Genomic DNA, 21,666 nt, shown 5'->3' with positions numbered 1-21,666 from the left:
AGACTTCGTGCCTACGTAATCTAGCGGAATTTCATATTGGGCCACATTACAATGAGAGCAAAAGAAAAAGTTACGTGTTATGCTTTATTGATTGTTACGTTCACCCACATACCTACCGCCATCGTGTAGACGATTGTATGCAAGTATGCAAGATGATGAGATTGGGAAAGATGTTATACCTAGTAGGTGTAGGTACCTATTACGAGGGGTGAGTGCTCCACGCTCCACGCCAGCTGCAAGCTGTGTTGCTATATTAATACCCCTGTTAGTCCTCAAAATGTGGTAGAAAACCAAATGTGAAAGTATTTGCATAAATTATTTGGAAAAATGAATTTGTATACGAAATGTATGAAATATAAGGATTACGTGTATGTTTAGATATTATAGTTTTTTTTAAATCAGATAATATTAATTTTTTGTAACTGAAAGTCCTATCAATTATGTAATTATGGACTATTAGGTATGTTACACGTAAACCATTTCATTATTTTTTCCACGAAAATAAAAGATCACTTTTCAGTATTGTTTATTTTACCTGTATTACTTATTTATTTTGTATTAGCTTTTTACTTAACTTTCTTCTTTAAATGTGCATATGAACACATTTATAGTAAAACTCGCTTTTTACAAATACAAAAAAAGAGTTCTTGTTTTTAAAAGTAAGTGATAATATTATTAGTTAGATACCTACGTAAAAATATAATCTCATATGTCATTGACCTTTTACAAAGGAGGCATATTATAATTATTTATTATCTTATTGAAGCCAAAGGTCACATTCCCTGTCTAGATTTTTTTTTCGTTAATATAATATGTTGCAGACCCATGCTTTCTTTTTAAAATATTATTGCGTGATTTAGTTTGGAAAAAACAATAATATTGCTGGCATCCCTATGCATGTGGGATACTACCCCGCCCGCGTCTCGCGGCTCCTGTCTCGATTCCCCCGCCCCGCCCGTTCCGTCCGTCCGTTCCTCAGTCGCTCATCGAACGTTCGTTGGATCTGTGCCGCTCTGTTTTACGGCTGCGCTATTGTAACCCGGCCTTTTGTCTACAATAAAATAGCTCGAATATTACGCCGGTTGTAAAGATATAATCAGTGCAGTGAAATACCGTTTACGGTACGTGGGTTTTAGCTAATGTTGTTGATTATTTTCACATTCCGAATAGTTCGTGAAAGGTTATTTTTGTGTTGATTCATGCGGAGCGGTGTTCTGGAAATAGATCGGTTCGACCGAAAGCGCATCCCTTCGTGAAATGGTTCCCGCAGGTTTCATTAGAATGTACTTATTCCATAATCCATGTCTCATTGAAGTATGATCTCGGGCGTGTCTCCAGAAGCCGTTCTCGAAATGGCGTCCGCGAATGTCTCGCGGTTTTGAATTCGCGACCGGTAAACATCGTTGATAGCACGTTATTTGTTATCTGCCGTTTATATTGCGTATAAATAAATATTACATCAATATTGCGAGGTTTCCGGAGCTTAGATTGTCGAACAAGGGTGTGTCACCTGTTGATTGACGGTAGGGCGAGGAGGGGTGAAAACATAGCGTGTTCAACTGCTCCCACGATCGCCAGGTGCTACGAGCGCTAGGATGTTTCTCAATAATTCATAATAACAGTGATATATTTTTGTGTCGTGCAGTGGAGGACAGCCACGTCGACGGTCTGCTGGTGGATAATGTAGCTGAGAGCGGTGAAGAGTCCGAAGACGAGTGGAACTACTTTAAGGGCGAAGGTGAACGTGAGGAGAACCCTAGCGAGGAACCCGACGAGGCGCCGCGCTCGCCCACATCCTGCCAGGACAATGTAAGTGTATTGACACTATAACAATGTGACGATTGTTCTCACAATTCACGGCTCTCGCCGACGTGACAACTGGCGACCTTCAGCTTTCATGAATCATCATAAAGTTAAATGTATTTCTACAAAAATCTTGTATTAGATATTTAATTGCTTGTTTAATTGCCAGTGTGACAATATTTGACTCTTCTGTCATCTGCGGACCAAGAATTTAAAAGAAAATTGTATTGTAATGATATAGAACAAACAAAAGAACAATCTCAATTATCACCTTGACATTAACCAAACAAATGTGCTGTATTGGTGCTTATTAACTGTATCATGCATGCAACCTTAGTCATGTGGAAGGTTTTGCATTCATTTTGTGTGAATTCTACCACTCTTTTTTTATCTCGATCTGTTTACATTATGTGCAAACAGTATTGAGAAACCTGCTAATTACATGTGTAAAACAACATTGCAAAAGTGTATCATATTTAGCTTCTCTGATTCAACATCTGATATCTCCAATAATTAAACAATAGGTTTTGCTTTATAGCCTTCACATTATTCATTGTAGGTTAGAGAAAAAGACTATGTATCTAACAAATATTGATATGATAGGTGCACTGTTTTCTTTTATCCTTGTTGTGTGATGACTCAAGTCTTTAGAATTCATTAATTCATTGACATTCAAAAGCTGGCTTTTATCTAGGCACTTTCACTTTAATTTAGGGTGAAGCAAAATTGATTTTACATTTGAAATAGCCTATTTCTGTATTTTAATAAGAACTTCATGCATAAAATGTGTGTGATATTTTCAACATACCATGCTTCCTTGATTTATATAGTTCATCTTCTACCATTTTTGACAGTAATAATAGCTGCTTTAGCTTTAATTCCACACAATATTGTTATTGTTACCTATATATCTGTAAGAAAAGTCTTAATTGCTTAATCTAACATCTATTTTATTATTAATTTATTTAATAATTCCTTTCAGTCTGCGTGGGAAAGCAGCTCAGTAGACATGAACAGTTCTCCCCTGAACCCGGACGCCCCGGTGTTTGTACCGGGGACGGTGGCTGGGGCAGACATGCTACTCGCGGAGTCTCCTCGCAAACCCATGCCCATGGACGACATTGACATCCCAGACGTGAAGCAGTTTGAAACTGAGGCAGAGGTCAGGCCTGCCGAGCTGTTGGATTTGGATAATTGTGATCAACTGAATGGTCACCATGTAAGTGAAAGTGTAATATCAGTTTATGTTTATTATAAAAACATCATGTTTAGCACTCTTTACATATCTATTGTTCCTTCTATTCTATAGAATTCACATCAATAGTATTTTTACAGAATGTATCCTTTGATGATGCTGGCAATGAGAAGTTAAATGGTAATGATAAGTGCAACATGGATAGTTTGGGCTTTGGGTTCAGCGTGGGTGTGGACACTGACAAAATGCTAGACAAAGGCCTCATACAAGACTTTGAGAGGATACAGAAAGACACAACGGACTTCTGTAATATACAGGTAGGTGTTATATAGGAGTGTACCACAGAATTTATTGTATGAATTTGTTTCAACTTTTAGATTTCTCTTCTGACAATCTGCCTTAGTTCAACCCACAATAGGAATAATATTGTTGCCTATCAGCAGCTGCCAAGGATATGAATTCTTTAGTTGCCTGGTACGGCATACATGGGAGGATATGGAGTGGCCCTCTTCTAGGGCAGAGTCACAGGCCATGAAAAACATTCTAAAATCTATACTTTCTTAAGTAACTGCTTAATTTTTGTTCTGTTATTAATATTTTTTTCTGGGTTGTTTATTTAATCCGTATTTATTTACTCTAGGTATTCCAGACCCACACTGAAACAAATCCCTTTGCAAATGAAACAAATGATGAGCTTTTTGAAAGACTGAAAAATAAGGAGAGAGATCCCATGAGCATGAGTTTTTACCAAGAGAAAGATGATGACACATGTGAAAGACTTACCAGAGAGCCCCCAGTTGATCTCAATGCAGTCCAACTGTTACCCGACAGTGATGATGAGGACGTTCAGACGAACGGTGTCAGCGATACCGATCTGGACAAAGAAAACATTGCACCAGAACAAACAGACGCACGCACTGATGTTCCAGAACCAAATAACGACATTATGAGGTTAGACTGTCGAACAGATGTCAATGCTAGTGAACAATCAGATCCCTTCTCTCAGGGAGACAATTTTGTAGATTACAATGTAAGCAATACAAATAATGTACCTGGCTTCGAGTTCGAATCCAGCAATGTTACACAGAATACAATTTTACAAACAGACACTCCAGAATCTCATAAGTTATTATTTGAACAAATTCCTGAAATTCCAGATGGTAAAAGTTCAGAATTAGGTTTTACAAATGAGGATGTACCTTCAGAGAGCGAAAAAGATGCGCGAGCCTTCACGCCTCAGGAAGAGACATCACAAGACGTCGAAATGGAGAGTAAATCTGAGGACTCTCCTTGTGCAGAAACACAACCAGAGTTACCTGCAGAGCCGCAGGAACTCGAAGTCGCGCCATCGAATGTGTCACAAGAAGTAGACAACAAGCAAAATGAAATCTTATTAGAATCAGCGCTCACTCCCGACGCTCATCAACCTGCACAGTTCTCTCCAGCAGACGATGACAAATCCGCCGGCACATTCTCCCCAGAAGTTCCGCACGACACACAAGAAAATATCATTGTAGATGTACATCATAATAATGAGTCGAACGACGTCGACGAGGTTCCAGAAATCAGACTGGAAACAGAGGTACTTGCGGATGCGCCGATCGATGAAAACTTTGTTTGCGGTGTCTCGCCGTCGCCGGCCCAGTCTCCGCTGCCGTCTCAGTCGCCGCTACCGAGTGAAGCGGTGCACTCCCCCCTTCCAGTAGAATCTTCTGTCACGCAAGAATTTGTCGCATCCCAGTCTCCGTTCGACGATGGTCTGAAAACGGAATCTCCGCTTCCTTCCCAGTCGCCGCTTCCGAGCGAAGCTAAGTCTCCGATTCCCGAGACGATCGACTCTCTCGCGGTTGCGAAATCTCCCTCCCCCGCCCCCTCGCCCGAGGCTCCCGTCGCAGCGTCTCCTGTGCCTTCACAAGAGCACAGCATTCCCGAAATACAGGAGCGGTCGAACGAAATCTTCGGATCGGTCAGTCCCACTCCCGCTGAAGTGCCGCTGCCGCGCGACTCCCCCCCGCCCCCCGCCGAGCCGCTCCCCGCCCCTGCGGAGGAACCCCGGCTCGACGCCGCCTCCCCCTTCGACCTCCAGCCGGCCGTCGAACTTACGTTACGACCGGAGACCGTATCGCCGATCGAAGCCGAAATCGTCCAAAACAAACTCGTCGACGAGTCGGCCGCGAGGTTGACGCCCACAGAATCCTCCGAGGCCGCGCCCTCAGCGTCCGGGCCCGCGCCCGACCTCGTGCCGGCCTCGCCCGTCACCGACCTCGACCTCGGCATCCCCGAGTCGCACGCGCAGGAGATCTGCGTGCCCGTGTGCAGCGAGATCCGGCGCGAGGACGGCGTGCTGGCCGGCCTCACGCCGCCGCCCACGCCGGCTGTGCAGCCGGACGTGCCGCCGCTCAGCGACCCGCGCCTCGACGGGGACGCGGCCGCGGCGGGCGCCGCCGCAGCCGTCGTCGCCGCGGTCGCCGCCGCCGGGGTCACCGCCGCCGGGGTCACCGCCGCCGCCAAATCGAAAACTCCCGCTAAAAAGTCTCCAACGACTCCCTCGGCGACGAAGGCGACCCCCAAAGCGGCGCCTAAGGTCGCGGCAAGCCCGCGCGCCCCGCTTTCGGCGAGCAAGAAGCCAGCGACGCCGGCGCGGCCGCCGCCCGCCGCCCGCCCGACCTCGTCCGCCGGCAAGCCCGCCGCGCGCCCCGCCCCCGCCTCCGCCCCCGCCCCCGCCGCCGCGAGAACGTCCTCCGTCAACAAATCAACCCCTGCGGCGAGAACGTCCACAAGTAAACCGGCGAGCGCGCCGTCGGCCGCCGCCAAGCCGGCGACCGCGCGTGCGGCGGCGCCGAGGCCGGCGCCGGCGGCCGCCAGCAAGGCGACCGCGCGGCCGCAGCCGGCGCGCCCGGCGCCCCGACCGGCCGCTGCGACCGCTCGCCCCGCCAGCGCCACCACGTCTGCGGCTGCGGCTGCCCCTAAACCTAAGGAAATTAAACCTAAAGGTAATTTAAAATTTATTATTTTACCGAATATCATTTTAAAATTTAAAAAGAGTATTAAAATATAATGAATTCTATGTATTTGTAGTACTTGAGAAGAAGCCCCTTCCGAACGGCGACGTGAAGGACGCCAAGTCGCTGTCGAAGGCGCCGGCGCGAGCGTCCGCCGCCGCCCGCCCCGCGCCCCGCGCCGCCCCGCGAGTGCCCCCGCCCGCGCCCCCGCCCGCGCCCGCGACCGCCGCCACACAAACCAAGTGAGTACATTAAACTTTTGTATGCTTGTGTATAGCGACAATACCGAGCTTTATTCCAAATTTAGTAGTTTTTATATATCTTTATGATACGAATTGTCTCCAAAATAGATTACATTTATGCATGCCGTTAACAGCCTGGTCTAGGCCTGAGCAAAATACTGACAATAAAAAAAATACTGACAGCTGTCAAGTCTTAATTAAAATTAAAATTCGAGCCATAACTAAAAAAGAATAATTTTATAACTTAAGGTAGTAACAAAAGGCGCTACCATTTCTTATTGTAATAAAATTTTAATATTTTTTTAAATTATTAAGAACAAAACACAATGATCATTAATTTCTGTTAAATAGTTTAAGTTGATAATAAAGTAATGTTATAAGTGCCTTACTAATTATTTCTCATCAAATGCATTTCATTGAACTATTTGAATATTAAAAATTGTATAACAAACTCGGCTCAACTTTGAGAGATGGACGAATTTGTAACTCACTAATATTGTAGTTTACTAGAACCACTATAACCAGATCAAAATTGTAAATTAATAGTGTAATATTATGATAAATTATAAACATTAACATACTGTACATATTTAAATAAGTGATCAATGATATCACGATGTGATAGCAGACCGACAGCGCCGAAGCCGGCGCCGCGCGCCAGCAACAAGCCGCTGGACAAGCAGAGCAAGGACCTCGCCAACAAGCGCATCACCGCCAGGGCCGCGCCGCCCAGGACCGCCGCCGCTAAGGTAGCTGTCATCTCTCTCTCTCTCTCTCTGTCTCACCCTCACTCTCTCATCCTAGTGTTCGGGGCTGCGGCGCCGTAATATCCGGAGTCGGCGTAAAAATATATTGCCAAAATTTTGAAGACTCGACTGTCAGTTTACAACCTGTTTTATGTGTTTGTCGCTTCAGACGACATCCACGGGAGTGGAGTGCGCCATTGTGATGCATTTCTCGTCGTGTCACCGCGAATCGACTCGACAGTGACGGAGTGTAATGCAAAACCACGCCTCTCACACTTCGCCCTTAGATATACCTATGTCTAATGTTATGAAAATAACATAAACTCACACCATATTTCTTATTGATAGATATGGTATTTATTTCCAGGCGCCATTAAAAGGCACGACGATGAAGGCGGTGCCCAAAAAGTCTCCGGAAAGCCAGAAGTCCTCGGAGCTACAGACTACTGCCCTGACGAACGGCACCGCGGACAACAAGCTCACGCCGAGTCCGCCGCCCGCTGACAATGCACTATTGCCGGACGTCATCGCGTAGACACGACATCGATTCCTATTATTTCCGCTTGAATTTTGTGATTTTCTATAAGTGTATGATAGTTTTAACGTCGCTCGTAGCGGCGAGTCGTTAGGTGCGGGAGAGTCCTCCCAGTTTATATTATAGAGGCGCTTTATAGAAGTGTACGTTGCAGTTCGTTATGGCGGGGCGGACGGCCGCTCCGCACGGTTATTATCCATTATTATGATTATAAGTCTGTTTTTAGAATTTTATATTACCAACGAATGATTGATTTCAAATCTGGCTTTTAATTTATTTTCTTTGTATAACCGTATTATTTAATAAAAACGTGAAGAAGGACTGAGACATTGTTTTATTTATGAAGGTTTAAATTTATAAAATATAATTAAGTGAATCGATACAGATTAATCTTGTTTAATTCTTAATAGCTTACTTATTATGTCGATGTAAACTTAAATATCATGGTGTTACAAAGAAATACATACTAAAATAGAGCATTTTATTCGAATAAATGATTATCACCCTATCTGATCTTTTCTTTAGCATCTCCGAAAATCTTCAAAATTATAAAATTCACCAAAGCCCTGAAAGAAACTAATCAATTCTGAAGTGACCTTTGAATGAAAGGTTCGAACTTCAAAGTGTATAGTTTATATACACAGCTGATTTGTCTAGTTACATATTCAACTGATTCAGTTAATGTTCCAAGTGTGGAAATCTGAGGTCCGTGTCTCGCAAGTTGTCCGCAATCCAGCGCTCTGCCTCCGCGGCCATTTCGTCGTCGAAGTAGTCGCGCCAGCCCCCGGCTTTTCCTGCAAAAAGGATGCGGAACTTTTGACTATTGATTGTAGTGGCACTGGAAGTACTGTGGTAACCTGCAGAAATCTTAATAGGTAGGCACCTAGTTAGATGAAGAATTGATGCACAAGTTCTAAACCAAACAAAGTGATTGATCTCAAGCTCGTTCGATTTATGGAATAGCGGAGCCTAGTGCGTGCATGTGAATGTCTATGGGTCAATGCTTTCGTCATAGTAACAAAAACTTCTAATACCCGCTTACAATAAGGAAGTTATTAGGTACAATGTTTTCGATTTAGATTCAATAAAAAAATCATCTTAGCTTCCGGTTTGAAAGGCAAACCGGTTTGAACCGAACGTTAGGTATGAGAAGTAAACAATACAGACCTAGGTGGGTACTTATTACAATTTTGTCAATTAAGTATGGGTGCTGCTGGAATTCCGAAATTACAATACATTATACCTACACACCTTTTCTGATGAAAGCCTGTTCTCCTGGTATCAGGATGCCCAGCTCCTTCATGACGTCATAGTTCACGGATTTGTTATTCTTAAAATTCTCGATGCTAAGATGATCGCACAATTTACTAATCTGTTCTTCACTGAAATCCTTGTCTAGAAACTTAGCAACTCTGCGGATAGCTGCCGGCAAATCCTGAAAATAAAGTATAACATAATACCTCAATGTACCTGCCGTTTATTTATTTATTTTTTAATTTTGCAACTAATTATGTAGGTTGGATTCTTTAAAAAATATTTTTTAAAGAATTAGTTTAAAAGATCAATGAAGCCTTTAAGAATGTAATTAATATTCTTTTCCTTTTTTCTTGTTTACCTTTGATAGCTCTTCATAGAATAAGAACAGCAATCGTGGGTTATGCCTTTGATTCCACGCCTCCTTCAGATGTTCAAAATACGGCGTCCAATGGTCTGAAATTATATGATTTTTATGCGTATATGCGTATATGACGTATATGCGTTTTTTCCTAAACAAATTGAAAGTTATGAATTTACTTACGCAAATCTTTTATAAAAAATTTCCAATAAGTTTTAAAATCTCCGTTGTAGCCCTGAGTTCTGATGAGCCTGTTCAGATGGTAGAATGAAACCACCACATCCCTGGGGTCCCTCGCCACATACACCACTCGAGCCGTGCCCAGAACTCCTAAGGGAAGCAGCGACATCGGGAGGTGGGTCTTGATGAAGCGTGGAGACGGGATGTCGGCGAGCTGGTCCGTGCCTGCTTGCGTCACTATCTCCAGTAGATTTAGTTTCCTCTCACTATCCTTGTTCTCTTCAACAAACCGTTCTTTCATTAGCGGATGGACGAATACTGAAAATCTGTGAGAAATATATATTATTATTCGAAGGTATATTAAATTTAATATTTTAGTTTAAGTACTTCATGTCATGTTGGTTGCCCCGTTTCTGAGGTGCCTTTGTCGGTAGTTTACATCTCATCCTGTGATCTCATCAGACACTGTCTAGCTACAAATGCTGCAAAATTGATTACAATAAATACCTAGGCACCTAGCCTATTGAACAACATGAAGATTGTCGTAGGTTCTCAACTTCTGCTTTTTTGGAAGTTTCGAATAAACAGGGTGCATCGAAATAATACATTTTTATATGTAGGTAATGTTCAAAAACGCATTCACACACAAAATTTTACAATTCAGTGTAATGAGAAACGTTACTTACTCAAGGAAGGGGTATCGTTCTGTGAGGGGTATAGCAGCTGATGTGGCGTAGTCCAAATCGTTGGCCACCATCCAAACGAGCTCCTGTGTCCAAGTTGTACCTGAAATTTTGTTCAAGAAATAAATAACGCATGATCATTATTCACCTGTAAGATTTTTCTCTGCTCTACATTAGCAACACAACTTTCACCCGTACGAAGCCTGAACAAATATCCTAGTATAATATATATAGGGATGTATTAGGAACACATGCATCTTTTCAGCTATCTCACTCAGTTACACTGAGCCATACATATTATAGTGAAATCATGTAGCTGAATTTTAAAATTATAAAGTTTATCTTTTACACTGAAGCCTTCACGGCGTCACAGCCCTGAATGCAGACGAGAAGGAGAGAGTAGAGAGAGGCACCTGATCGAGGGTAGCTGGCGACAAAGATGTCATCTCTCCTGAGCGGCATGTTGTAGATCCTGGCCGCCTCTTGTCTGAACTTGTGTGGCATGAAGTAACCTTTGGGTCCGATACGGACGAAGCCCGTCAGTTCACCTGTAAAACCACATTTATTTGGTGAAACACAGTGCTATTTCCAACGAAAATATGGCAGTAAGGATAATATATATGAATACCGATATTTAATAGGTACTTAATATAACTATTAAGTCTAATCTAGGCACATAAAAACATTGTGCTCTGTGGATCTAGGTAAAACTCGTGACATTTTAGTCACGAGTTTTAGTTTACCTAGATCCACATGCATATCTATGAAACACATAGGTATCGGACCTATTTGAATTGCATACAAACTCATATTAGAATAGCAGGTTACGTCTTACTAAGGTTAGTCACATTTAAGACAATAATTAGGTAGATATTTCAGTGCGAATAAAGATTTATTTCTTTATTGGTTTTTATAAGTTTATAAACAATAACCAGTTAGAACGGCGACCATGACGTGTGTTTGAAGGTTTTTACCTTTAGTTCAGTTCAATTCAAATGGTAACCACCATTTGAATTTTGAACAAAGTTTTTATGACAATGCAAATTTTAATTGAGACTTAAATTGGTTATGCATCGCGTCGCTATGACTAGCCTAAGCTAAATATTTCAAAACTTTTTAACTAAGTATAAAAACTTTATAGCTATATAAATATGCTTCCTCAACTTGTAAAGCGAAACCAATTTAAATAGACCTTGAATATTTACAACAATAAACCATTGGAGAACAGTAAAGTTTAAAATGACTGACAAGGTTAAAACTGAGAATACCTAATAAAGATCTAATGCAATTCTTTTATTTTAATAAATATTGTTATTATTAACTGAAATTACTCAATTCAATTGTGCTAGTATGGTACTCTTTAATACTGTTACAAATAGTAGGAACACAAAACTTCTTTTCTGACAGAAGCAACGATCGGACACAGATACTTTGATAGGTACATTATTTTCCGTAATTTCAGGAAACGTAAGTAACTTACGTTTCTATAAGGATTGCGTTGCGCCGCACCTTGTTTCATAATTTCCGATGGCATTAAAATTTAAGTAGTTCAATTCGCATCTAATTGAAGGTTGAAAAAAAATGATGATGATTTTTGCCATTTTCCTGAAGAATGGGAAGATACGTAGGGTCGATGCCTATTTACGCTATGTTTTTCCATTTAGTGGCGGCGCATGTTCTACTCGCACTTGGCCGATTTCATTAAAGAACAATATTTTTATAAGGATATTTGACTTGGACTAACGATAGTACTTGCTTTATTAACCTAAGGTGTATGAATCCTGTCCCACTAGTTAATCCTACTAATATTATAAATGCGAAAGTTTGTGAGGAGGTGTGTACGTATGTATGTATTTTTGTTACTCTTTCATGCAAAATCTGCTGGACCGATTGTTATGAAATTTGGTACACGGGTATAATATAACATGGAATAACACATAGAGTACTATCCCGAAATTGCCACGAGAACGAAGCCTCGGGATGCAGCTAGTAATGTAGCTACTTATTCGCGTCGTGCGTGAGTGGATGGTAAGTAAAAAAATAAAGACAGATTTAAAAAGTTGAGAAATTTAACGGGTATACATAGATTTCCTTACAATCGAGCTCACTTTTGACAAGTTCAACAAACTCACTCTTATCTAATATTTTTGTTTGACAATTGTGTCTAGCCGATTAGATATAACTATAGATCGCATTTTAAGATCTAGGTTACAGTTAGTAGGTAAGGCTATAAGTATATATAATATATCCGTAATGTTAAAAAAATAAACTTAATAAATATAGTAGAAATAGTTATTTGGGTATACATATAACCCACGGTAAGTTACGTAAGTACCTACAACCAAAACATGCTTCAAAACTCAAAAATATGAAACTGTTAATTTGGAATTTGGAGATCGAGTAAAGTGGCTTTCATATTGGCTCCTACTTTCATGCAGGTTTGGCAGGAAATAAAAATATCACAGACACGCTTAATCTAAAAATTCTCAAAAAAATATTTACATAGAAAATATTTTTTTTATTTATAATTCTTAATTTGTGTAATAGCGAATGTGTTCATTCATTCAAATGTTTTCGATTGTTTCACTCAAATTAAAGTACCTACTTTGGTTTAGTTGATGTCTACTGTGGTTCAGTGATTTTATTTGTATTCCAAATTATGACAATTTATTAGCATACTCTATCTAAATCAATTAGTATTTAGGAACTTTTAATTTTATGATGGATTATTATATATGTTACTTATTATACACCATAGTTATAGTGCAATAGCTTTGAAAACCTAGGTACCTGGGTACGTAGCTATATAGCTACTTATAAGTGATAAAAATGCAATAATAGGTCATTAACTACGATATTATTTGTTATATATATAATATAAATAGGTATTTTTATATGTAGGTGTATTCTATAACAATTAATAAATAAAATTACAATATAAAGTTATCGTAGTAAAGTAGTTAATTTTTGGCTACGTCGTTTAATTTTGTGACCACTGGGTGTGATGAAACAAAACTCCTAATAAGTTCATTCAAGTATTATGTACCTAAGTATCTATTATAAGCAATCTATAACTTACATAGTTCTCAATCTCAACAAGTAACAAGATTAATTAATAGAATGGAATGCAACTTTACTCAAGTGCTCTACATAAAATTTACACAGATAAATATATTGATCTGTTCACACTTAAACTAATTTTTATTTACCTGTAAAATACTTCATAAGATGTTCAGCAGTGTCCTGGGGGACATCTATAATGTCCCACGGATAATTATTTTTGTTGTCCATTTTTATAGAATTTATCGTCGGTTTGTGTGTCAGTGTGTGAAAGTGCGCACGCGCAGCCCTGCGACGGCCGCTAGAGGTACTGACTCTGACTGAATGACGGTGTACCTAATATGTAAACAAACTGTGTACAAACATTTTAATTCCGCATGCTATATTTGATCTTTTGAATGCTCGTAATTTTTTGTCCCAATTAAGTAATACCTGCATCGCCTTTTTTCTGTACGTATTTACGGTGTAGTCTCGGTGGATTCAAAATTTTAAGCCATTCAATTCATATTTATGTGGGACTTGAAATTTTAAATCCTACCTGCTTCTTCCTATGTGGCCGAATGGATAAAACTTAATATACCTATAAGCCTGTGGATAAAACGGAACTTTTCAGACAAATTTTCACTTTATCCTGAGAACTGTAGGACATTTCTAAAATGATGTGATAACAGTGATAGATACCTACGTAATAATGATAATAATAAATAAAAAAAAAGCAAAATTTTTTTAAGTACCCCTAGACTAGACCAATGGATAGCATTGTCGGTAGGCTATCATTGTAGATAGGTTTTAATGATATTTCAAATCATTACTTAACATAGTTAACTTATTATAAGCGCCTGTCCAAAATACTTAATAAAAAAATAGAAAGAAAATACCTACTAACCAAAATTAAATAGGATAATCTATTAAAATAGCCTTGAAAAAATAGAATTTCTTCTACCTACGCTGGACAAATAAAGGAAGATTACAGTTAAATAGTAAGAATAGAAATTAATATAGCAAAAATGTTTTGGTACATTACTGCTATATTTACGCACAAGTAACGTAGGTACGTAGAAAATGTTATCATATCAGCATAGTATGGGTATATGCACTAGTTATCTAGCACTATTTTTTGTTAGAGGCCTTTAATCTGACCATGAAATTAGTAGGTACTGCGTACAACGAGTACCTACTAATTCCATGATAAAAACATTACATAATATGTTTTGTCTCTTTCTGTCAATGTCAAATATTTTAATGTGTATGGAAGACAAAACATATTTTAGCTTAAAGTATATTTTAACTTTTTTATTAATGACGGAGTAAGTATTTGCCACTAAATTGTGAATAGGTAATCATAAAAATGCCTGAATCATTTAGGCGACTTTTCAAGAATTTAATTTCTCAAAATAATATGCATATATTCACTTACAAAGAAGAACATTTGAATAAAATCTCACACTAGAGTAAGCAATACCTAAATGCTTTCTTTTAATTGGAAGAAATGCTTTTTTTTAACGTTTTATACAGCTAGAGTGAATGAAAAGAGTAGCCAATTTATTTCCTTAAAGCAAAAGGCTTTCGAAAAGTGTGATCACGAATTCTCCTTGATGACATTATCCAAGTGAGTTTCCTTGACGTGACCATACCATTTCCCAGAGATAACTAAACCGAAATATAAAATACTTCATGGCTAGGATTTCCTTTATTAACTACTAGCTGCGCTCCGGGCCTTCGCCCCCGTGGGAATTTCGGGATAAAAAGTACCCTAAGTGTTATTGCAGGTTATTTTCTACCCGTGTACCAAATTTCATAACAACCGATCCGGTAGATATTGCGTGAAGAGGTAACAAACCAACAAACTTACTTTCGCTTTTATAATATTAGTTGGGATATCCGGTATCACGTTATCCAATCTATAAGATAAGACCAATCAAATGACTCCCGCAGTTGACAAAGGTTTTATCTGGCTAATCTCCATAAACGGAAAAATAACACAATTTAGGAATACTTAATATCAGAATTTATTCAACTGTACACGCCCACGCAACGATGGCAGAGAAGAAAGTCCCTTTTAAAATTACGGATGTTCCCAAAGAACTTACGGCTGAGTTTCGCAAATACACAGATGGTAAATAATATATATATATATTTGTCTTTTAAAAATATTGTATACAATTTAAAAAGTTATAACAATAGGTGGACTTAACGGGAATCTCTTCGGACCAAACAGAAAATAGCAAAAGGGATTTTAAAGAACTTTAAAGAGTACCTATACCTAATTATATACCGAAATAGGTGAACATCTAGTCATTTAATAATTAAAAGTATTTTATTTCACATGACCAGGTCCTGAAATAGAGTTTGTTCGCGTGGGTCTAGAAAAATACCGCTTTCCCGCGGGATTCAGGGAAGAATGTGTGAAGGTGTACAACATGGAACTGCGACCTGACGATATTTTTGTTGTTACGTTCCCTAAATCTGGTGAGTGTTTTGAATATTTATCTAATCAAAAAATCTTCAAACAGTAACTACCTACCTAACTTAATCAAATCCTTCTTCGAAATATGAAATGCTCTTGACTTACGCGAAATTATTTGCAGGCACAACTTGGACGCAAGAACTGGTCTGGCTAATTGGCAACAATTTTAATTATGATTCTGCGGCTGAAAAGCTTCTAAAAGAAAGATTTCCTTTTCTAGAGTAAGTACAGAGTCTGAGAGAGCCTTATAGTGTTTTAACTATAGTATTTTAATCTCGAAAAACCTTAGCTATTGATTTACAGATAAGGTTTTGAAAACAATTTAGGAATATTGTTCCTAAATTGTTTTCGTTTAAACTTCGACGGGAGTTTCCTAGCAAAACTTTTTTAAATATTGTTGTTTTATTTTTATATGCGATATAGATAATGGCTTAGGTTCAGTAGATAATCTAGATTGTCGTACGAGTGTCGTCATAATTTTCCATAGCCGAAACAGCGATAAAATATTCCATTCGAAAGAGCAACACATAAGTACATACGTATAAACTTATGATAAATAAAGATATATTTTTGGATATTTTTTGATGACCCCGGTGGCGCAGTGGTAAAGTGCTTGCTTCTGAACCAAAAGGTCCCGGGTTCGATCCCCGGTCGGGTTATGATGGAAAATGATCTTTTTCTGATTGGCCCGGGTCTTGGATGTTTATCTGTATATGTATTTGTTATAAAATATAGTATCGTTGAGTTAGTATCCCATAATACAAGTCTCGAACTTACTTTGGGGCTAGCTCAATCTGTGTGATTTGTCCTAATATATTTATTTATTTTTCTTGTTGTTCAAAATTTAAACAAATAATATGCTTACAGATATGCAATGATGACTAGGAACCCGAAAATAGAAGAATGGACCCGTGCCCGTATGCAGGTTAGCCCCGGAATTGCTGAGGGAATCCTAAAGAAACTGACCACCTCTGTCGTTGACGTCCTGAACACCACTCCGTCCCCGAGGTTCATTAAAACCCACCTTCCATTCTCCCTGCTCCCGCCCCACCTACTGGATACCAGCAAAGTGGTGTACGTAGCCAGGGACCCTCGGGATGTAGCCGTGTCCTACTTCCACCACTGCAAACTGTTTAAACTAGTCAATTTCCATGGAGAATTCAGAATATTCTGGAAAATGTTCCTGAAGGATGAATGTAAGAGTTTATATTAGATATTATTTCTTATTATAAGATTGAGATTTTAGTCACTCGCTTTTATTCATCAATTATATAACTATTTTTTATGCTGAAATACATGAAATCAAAGCTTTCAGTTAAATTTTTCAGTTGATTGGTGTCCATATTTCCCTCACGTCAAAGAAGCTTGGGCGAAGAGGCATCATCCCAATATGTTATTCTTGTTTTATGAAGAACTTAATAAGGTTAGTTCCAAATCAACAAGGAAACTATTGTCTTTAGAACTCGACTACAGAAGGAGGGGAATTATAAGTTTAACGTGTCTGTGTATCTGTATGTCTGTCCGTGGTATCGGAGCAGCCAAATGGCTGAACCATTTTTTCATCTAGTTTATATAATGGAAAAAGAATTTAATCGAGAGTGTTCTTAGTTATGTTTGGAAAATAAGAAAATAATATGTTCAGCTGTTTGGAAACTGTCAGCTCTTTTCTAGCAGGTGACAGATTCCAGCAACTTGGGAGTCGGGTTTATGATACAAGTAGTTTACAAGATAACTAACAGCGGATCTTGGGCCCCTACGCTCACGGCTCAACGGTTGAGGAAGAGAAAAAGCAGGAAACGCTCATATAACAGAGAGTTAACTAGATAAGTTCTTATTTTATTTGCGCAATTAGATTTTTGCTAAAAGTAATTTAGTTCAGTTTCGTATCTTCAGGCATACTTTTAGGTGTAAATATCTGAAAAAGAAATGTATTACAACTTCAATTAATGTATACCTATGTGTCATCACCTAAACATGCATGTCACATGAATCCGTTGTTGTAGGACCTGCCAGCGGCGGTGCGTCGCGTGGCCAAGTTCATGAACAAGCCGGCGACGGAGGAGCAGGTGCAGCGGTTGTGTCGACATCTCCACATCGACAACTTCAGGAAAAACAAGTCGGTCAACGCCGAGGATTTGCAGGATTTGGGTCTTGCCAATAAAACTGAACACTTTATTAGAAAAGGTACAGAATGGATAGGATTCTTGATTTGGTTTGAATTAGGTATTTCTTTTCTTCTCAAACAGTAGTCCTCACTATAGGTCATAATAAATGCGTTTCTCTCTGTGTACGATTTGAATTGTGCATGGAATTAGTAGGTACGAAGGACTTATTAAATCCATGGAATTGTGAGAGTAAATAAGTGGTGAAATTTCAAATTTAGTTCGTGTACAGATGCTTATTTTCACTGCACACTAGATCGTTGTCTATCGTTTCTTTGTCTTTGCATCAACAGGTAAATCGGGTGGTTGGCGTGACTACTTCGACGAGGAGATGACGCGGCAAGCCGAGCGCTGGATCGAGGACAACCTCCGGGACACAGACCTGAGGTTCCCCACCAAGGACTAGATTAGATGCTTAGAGGTCTTTTCGGTATTGCAATACCAAAATAAATTTAAATATTCAAATATTGTTTATTTTTAGGGTTCCGCACCTCAAAAGGAAAAACTGGAACACTTATAGGATGTTAAGACCATATAATACCCTATAATAATATACGTATGATTATTCAAAATAAATGAACAAATGATATAACTGGTTTTTTTTTGTTTTAAGTAGGTAGTTTAAGAGTGTCCTTACCATCTTAGGGTATTTCAATCATAAAAAGTAAAGGTACTAAGGAGTACCTACTAATTCCATGATGTTGACGTTTTCCAACATTTCCAACAACTGTAAAATGACAAGCATTTATGATTAGTTACTTACTAGCTTTTCCCTGTGGCTCCGCCCGCGTTTATTTCGTGCGTCCGCTCATAACTTAATGTTGTCAATATTTTGTATTCTGTCCAATAGATTTTGCGTGAACGAGTAACAAACAGGCACTCACACATCCTCACAAACTTTCGCATTTATTATAATAGTACGATGTAGGTATCCTATTTGCATCAAATTATGAGTTTTAGTTTTCGGTTTTGTTTTTATACAAATAGGTAGAAAAGCACTTAGATTGTGATAAGCTGATATGTATGAAATGAAAATGAAAAAATGACGAAATAGATATCAATCATTTTCAATGATAAATACTTATCTAGTTACTATAGGTACTGAAATGTATGGAAAAAGTAAAAAGAAAGCCGGGTCAAGTGCGAGTTGTAAGTACTTAAGTAAGCACTGACGGTTCCGTAAAATTTTAATTCATAATTATATATGTACAATACGATATTCGGATTTATTATTTAACATGTACTATAACTTGCCTCTTGCTAAATTTAATCAGTGTAATGTAGTGTTTAAATTGTGTCAACGAGAAATAGGTACCTACCTTTATAAGTTTTGATTTCTCTTATGAAATATACTTAAATATACTTTATGAATGTTCCATTAACGTTTAAAAGTTTTCATGGCTAATACATACCGTAGGTGATCCGAGAATCCTACTTCCTTCCTACTAAGTAATCTCCGGAGCTACTCTACCATTTCTTTCACCAGTAACCCGTTCGTGAATTTATTTGCGAAAACGTCAAACGGTATGGTACAAACTTTCATCCCCGAAATAAGTAGCCAAGATTGAACGGGGGTCTTTATCATATGCATATGCAAACCAAATTTCATCAAAATCTCATTAGTAAGCGGAACATGCCGGTAGACAGACAGACTTTGGCATTTATAACATTAGTATGGAAGTATGGATAAACAATCTTATCACGTTTTTTATGACTATATACAGCAATATAAATTTAAATAGAAATTCGAAATTGTATATTTTATATTATATAGTATGTCAAACCGCACGAAAACGATGTCGCGATCTCCCTCACACTTTTGGCCATGTATGCTACCTGCGTTTAACTTGGATGGGATCGAAGATCCATTCTGCAACATCCTCACTAAACATTTACTGTTTAGAAATGTACAGTCACATATCTATATACCCAAAAATATTGAAAATTCGCTATAATCACTACTAGTACTACTAGTGCGGTGACTGTAGAAACGTTTTTAACGCAAGCATTTTGAGACCATATTCCGTCAAGTAAATCAAGAAATGTGAATGTTATTATTAATTAAATAAATAGGGCAGAATCTCATGACAACATTGCATGAGAATCATAATGTTAATCTACATATACTTACTAATTATTAGTATAATGTATTGTTCTAATATCGATCGATGTAACTATTATATAAGTCTGAGTATGAGTACCATTTATAAATGGCATGCAAAAATTAGTAGGTAGTTTAGGTAATACATGTAAATGATATTTAGGAAATATCTAGAGGTAGGTAAGTAAAATAAAACAATGGTCAAATTTGAATCTTATTACGTAACTATATCAAATATACTTTACAATAAATTATAATGGCGGAAAGTGTAAAATAAATACCCTATAAATACACTGAGAGATCATGAGACTATGCAACGGGAACCACCTCGGGCTGCAGTGCGTTGGCCAGGTCTTCAGGCTTGGCGTCAGGCTGCGGGGGCTGCGGCGGCTGCGGCGGCTGCGGCGGCGCCAGCTTGCGGCACGCCAGCGTCTCCGGGTCGCGCTCCATATCGGGCCCGCACTGCTCCATGGCTCCCACCAGCTTGTAGTCCCTATCTTCCTCGCTTTCCACATTCCCTCGCCGGCGCCCCGCGATTACCACCTCCGCGGCGCGTCCGTCACCCTCCGACCGCTCACTGCCCCCGATTTCCACTCTGTAAGGCGTGCTCGGTTCCACGAATGCATCCATAATGTGTATGTCTGCTCTGTCCTGCAGCACGTGGTCATGTTTGATGTTCTTCGTGAATAAATCCAGAAAATCGGAAGACGCTGGCATTTTCTTAGGGAGGGCAATAAGGAGGACTACGTTTTGTAGATCGGCGCGGACGTTGAATTCGCCATCCTGGCGCTGATCGTAGGAGGCGGGCGCGGCGGCCGCCAGCGCGAGCGCGCAGGGGAGCACCAACAGCTGCAGCATCGCGGTTCGAAAGCGGACTGCGCGCCAGCCACGCCGACCCCGCTATATCCGACCAGCTGCCAACCAGTCCGCGAGAATCGGGCACACGGTAACGGTGAACACGGCACGAGTGAGGGTCGGCCGCACCGCGGGACCCAATAACGCTTGTCATCTCTCGAGCACGCAAATATTCATAATTATATGCATTTGAGTCACTGTCAGTGGAGTGACATGACAGGAGATTGTACTCCTATTGATCAGTAAGTTATTTTTACTAGAAGTAGCAAAATAATGAATACAATCAAGAAGGCAGATGTTATCATTTGACATCAATGTAAATGGATTGTTGGAGAGTTCAAAGTAAACAAAAGGTTTTGTTTATATTGCATTGGACTCGAGACAAGTCAACAAGAAAATCAACAATGTCTTGGATACAATTTCCTCCTATTTTTCTCCGTGTCGTATGTCAATGGAGTCGGTGCCAGAGCGTTGGCTTTGTGACAGTGACCGGGGTCAGGCGATAGCCGAGTTTCGCATTCGCCTCAATGCGGCTGACTGTGGTCTGATAACAGCTAAATATAGCCAAACTGCGCGTCAATGACGAGGATGAGTTTGAACCGGAACTCGAAGATTGCTCGGGTTTTATCACCTTGATACACTCGAATGTGCTTCTACGTGTTCAACTTCGAATGTTCAGTTCACTCACTCTCACTCTCAATGAAATTGACATAGAAGATATACATTTGTTTATTTTTTGAATGTGAAAGAATCAATAGATCAAATAAATAAAAAAGATACGCTCTCAATATTTATTTATTTTCGAGCTTTCGCAGCCTACTCAACTGTAATAAAAGTATAGCTACTTACATAAATTTATTATGTGGATAAATAGTGGGTATACCTAGTGGATCTATTCGTATGGATCTAGCTCAATGTCTGTGCGAAAGTCGGAATAAATGATTTTACTACCGTTATTGACCTACTACGTGGGACGACTGTTTCATCTTATAATAATAATAATAAAACTTATAAAACTAC

At 39.4% G+C, this 21,666-nt stretch overlaps 4 protein-coding genes across 5 annotated transcripts in view; 2 read left to right on the top strand and 2 right to left on the bottom strand.

Annotated features, from left to right (window-relative positions):
• The window catches only part of LOC128682622 (uncharacterized), a 71,326-nt gene extending 63,295 nt beyond the window's left edge, over positions 1-8,031 (top strand). The window contains exons 10-16 of one of the 2 annotated variants that reach the window (XM_053767491.2): positions 1,646-1,809; positions 2,786-3,022; positions 3,139-3,315; positions 3,639-5,991; positions 6,077-6,242; positions 6,871-6,991; positions 7,356-8,031. In XM_053767491.2, coding sequence (XP_053623466.1) covers positions 1,646-1,809; positions 2,786-3,022; positions 3,139-3,315; positions 3,639-5,991; positions 6,077-6,242; positions 6,871-6,991; positions 7,356-7,523 — 3,386 coding nt within the window. In that variant the 3' untranslated portion in view covers positions 7,524-8,031. Of the gene's footprint in view, positions 1-1,645; positions 1,810-2,785; positions 3,023-3,138; positions 3,316-3,638; positions 5,992-6,076; positions 6,243-6,867; positions 6,992-7,355 lie in introns of both variants that reach the window. The other variant, XM_053767483.2, reaches the window with a different exon arrangement.
• St4 (Sulfotransferase 4) lies at positions 7,842-13,388 on the bottom strand. The gene is made up of 7 exons (XM_053767502.1): positions 13,211-13,388; positions 10,415-10,549; positions 10,005-10,104; positions 9,322-9,644; positions 9,139-9,233; positions 8,775-8,958; positions 7,842-8,317 (listed from the first exon to the last, which is right to left on the bottom strand). The coding sequence occupies exons 1-7, from the start codon at positions 13,290-13,292 to the stop codon at positions 8,202-8,204; spliced, it is 1,035 nt and encodes a 344-aa protein (XP_053623477.1). The 5' UTR covers positions 13,293-13,388; the 3' UTR covers positions 7,842-8,201.
• A 1,634-nt stretch (positions 13,389-15,022) lies between these two features.
• On the top strand, positions 15,023-18,282 carry LOC128683781 (sulfotransferase 1 family member D1-like). Its single transcript, XM_053769728.1, has 7 exons — positions 15,023-15,177; positions 15,396-15,530; positions 15,650-15,749; positions 16,396-16,724; positions 16,857-16,951; positions 17,532-17,712; positions 17,984-18,282. Exons 1-7 carry the CDS (start codon positions 15,099-15,101, stop codon positions 18,094-18,096), a joined length of 1,032 nt encoding a protein of 343 aa, XP_053625703.1. The 5' UTR covers positions 15,023-15,098; the 3' UTR covers positions 18,097-18,282.
• A 1,710-nt stretch (positions 18,283-19,992) lies between these two features.
• LOC128683800 (uncharacterized) lies at positions 19,993-20,755 on the bottom strand. The gene has a single exon (XM_053769759.2). It carries the CDS (start codon positions 20,647-20,649, stop codon positions 20,101-20,103), a length of 549 nt encoding a protein of 182 aa, XP_053625734.1. The 5' UTR covers positions 20,650-20,755; the 3' UTR covers positions 19,993-20,100.
• Positions 20,756-21,666: the final 911 nt, after the last annotated feature.

The sequence above is a fragment of the Plodia interpunctella genome, chromosome 3, assembly GCF_027563975.2.
Source record: "Plodia interpunctella isolate USDA-ARS_2022_Savannah chromosome 3, ilPloInte3.2, whole genome shotgun sequence".
Classification (NCBI taxonomy): Eukaryota; Metazoa; Arthropoda; class Insecta; order Lepidoptera; family Pyralidae; genus Plodia; species Plodia interpunctella.
Note: the sequence above shows the minus strand (reverse complement) of the source record. Positions and strands in the feature narration are given on the sequence as shown.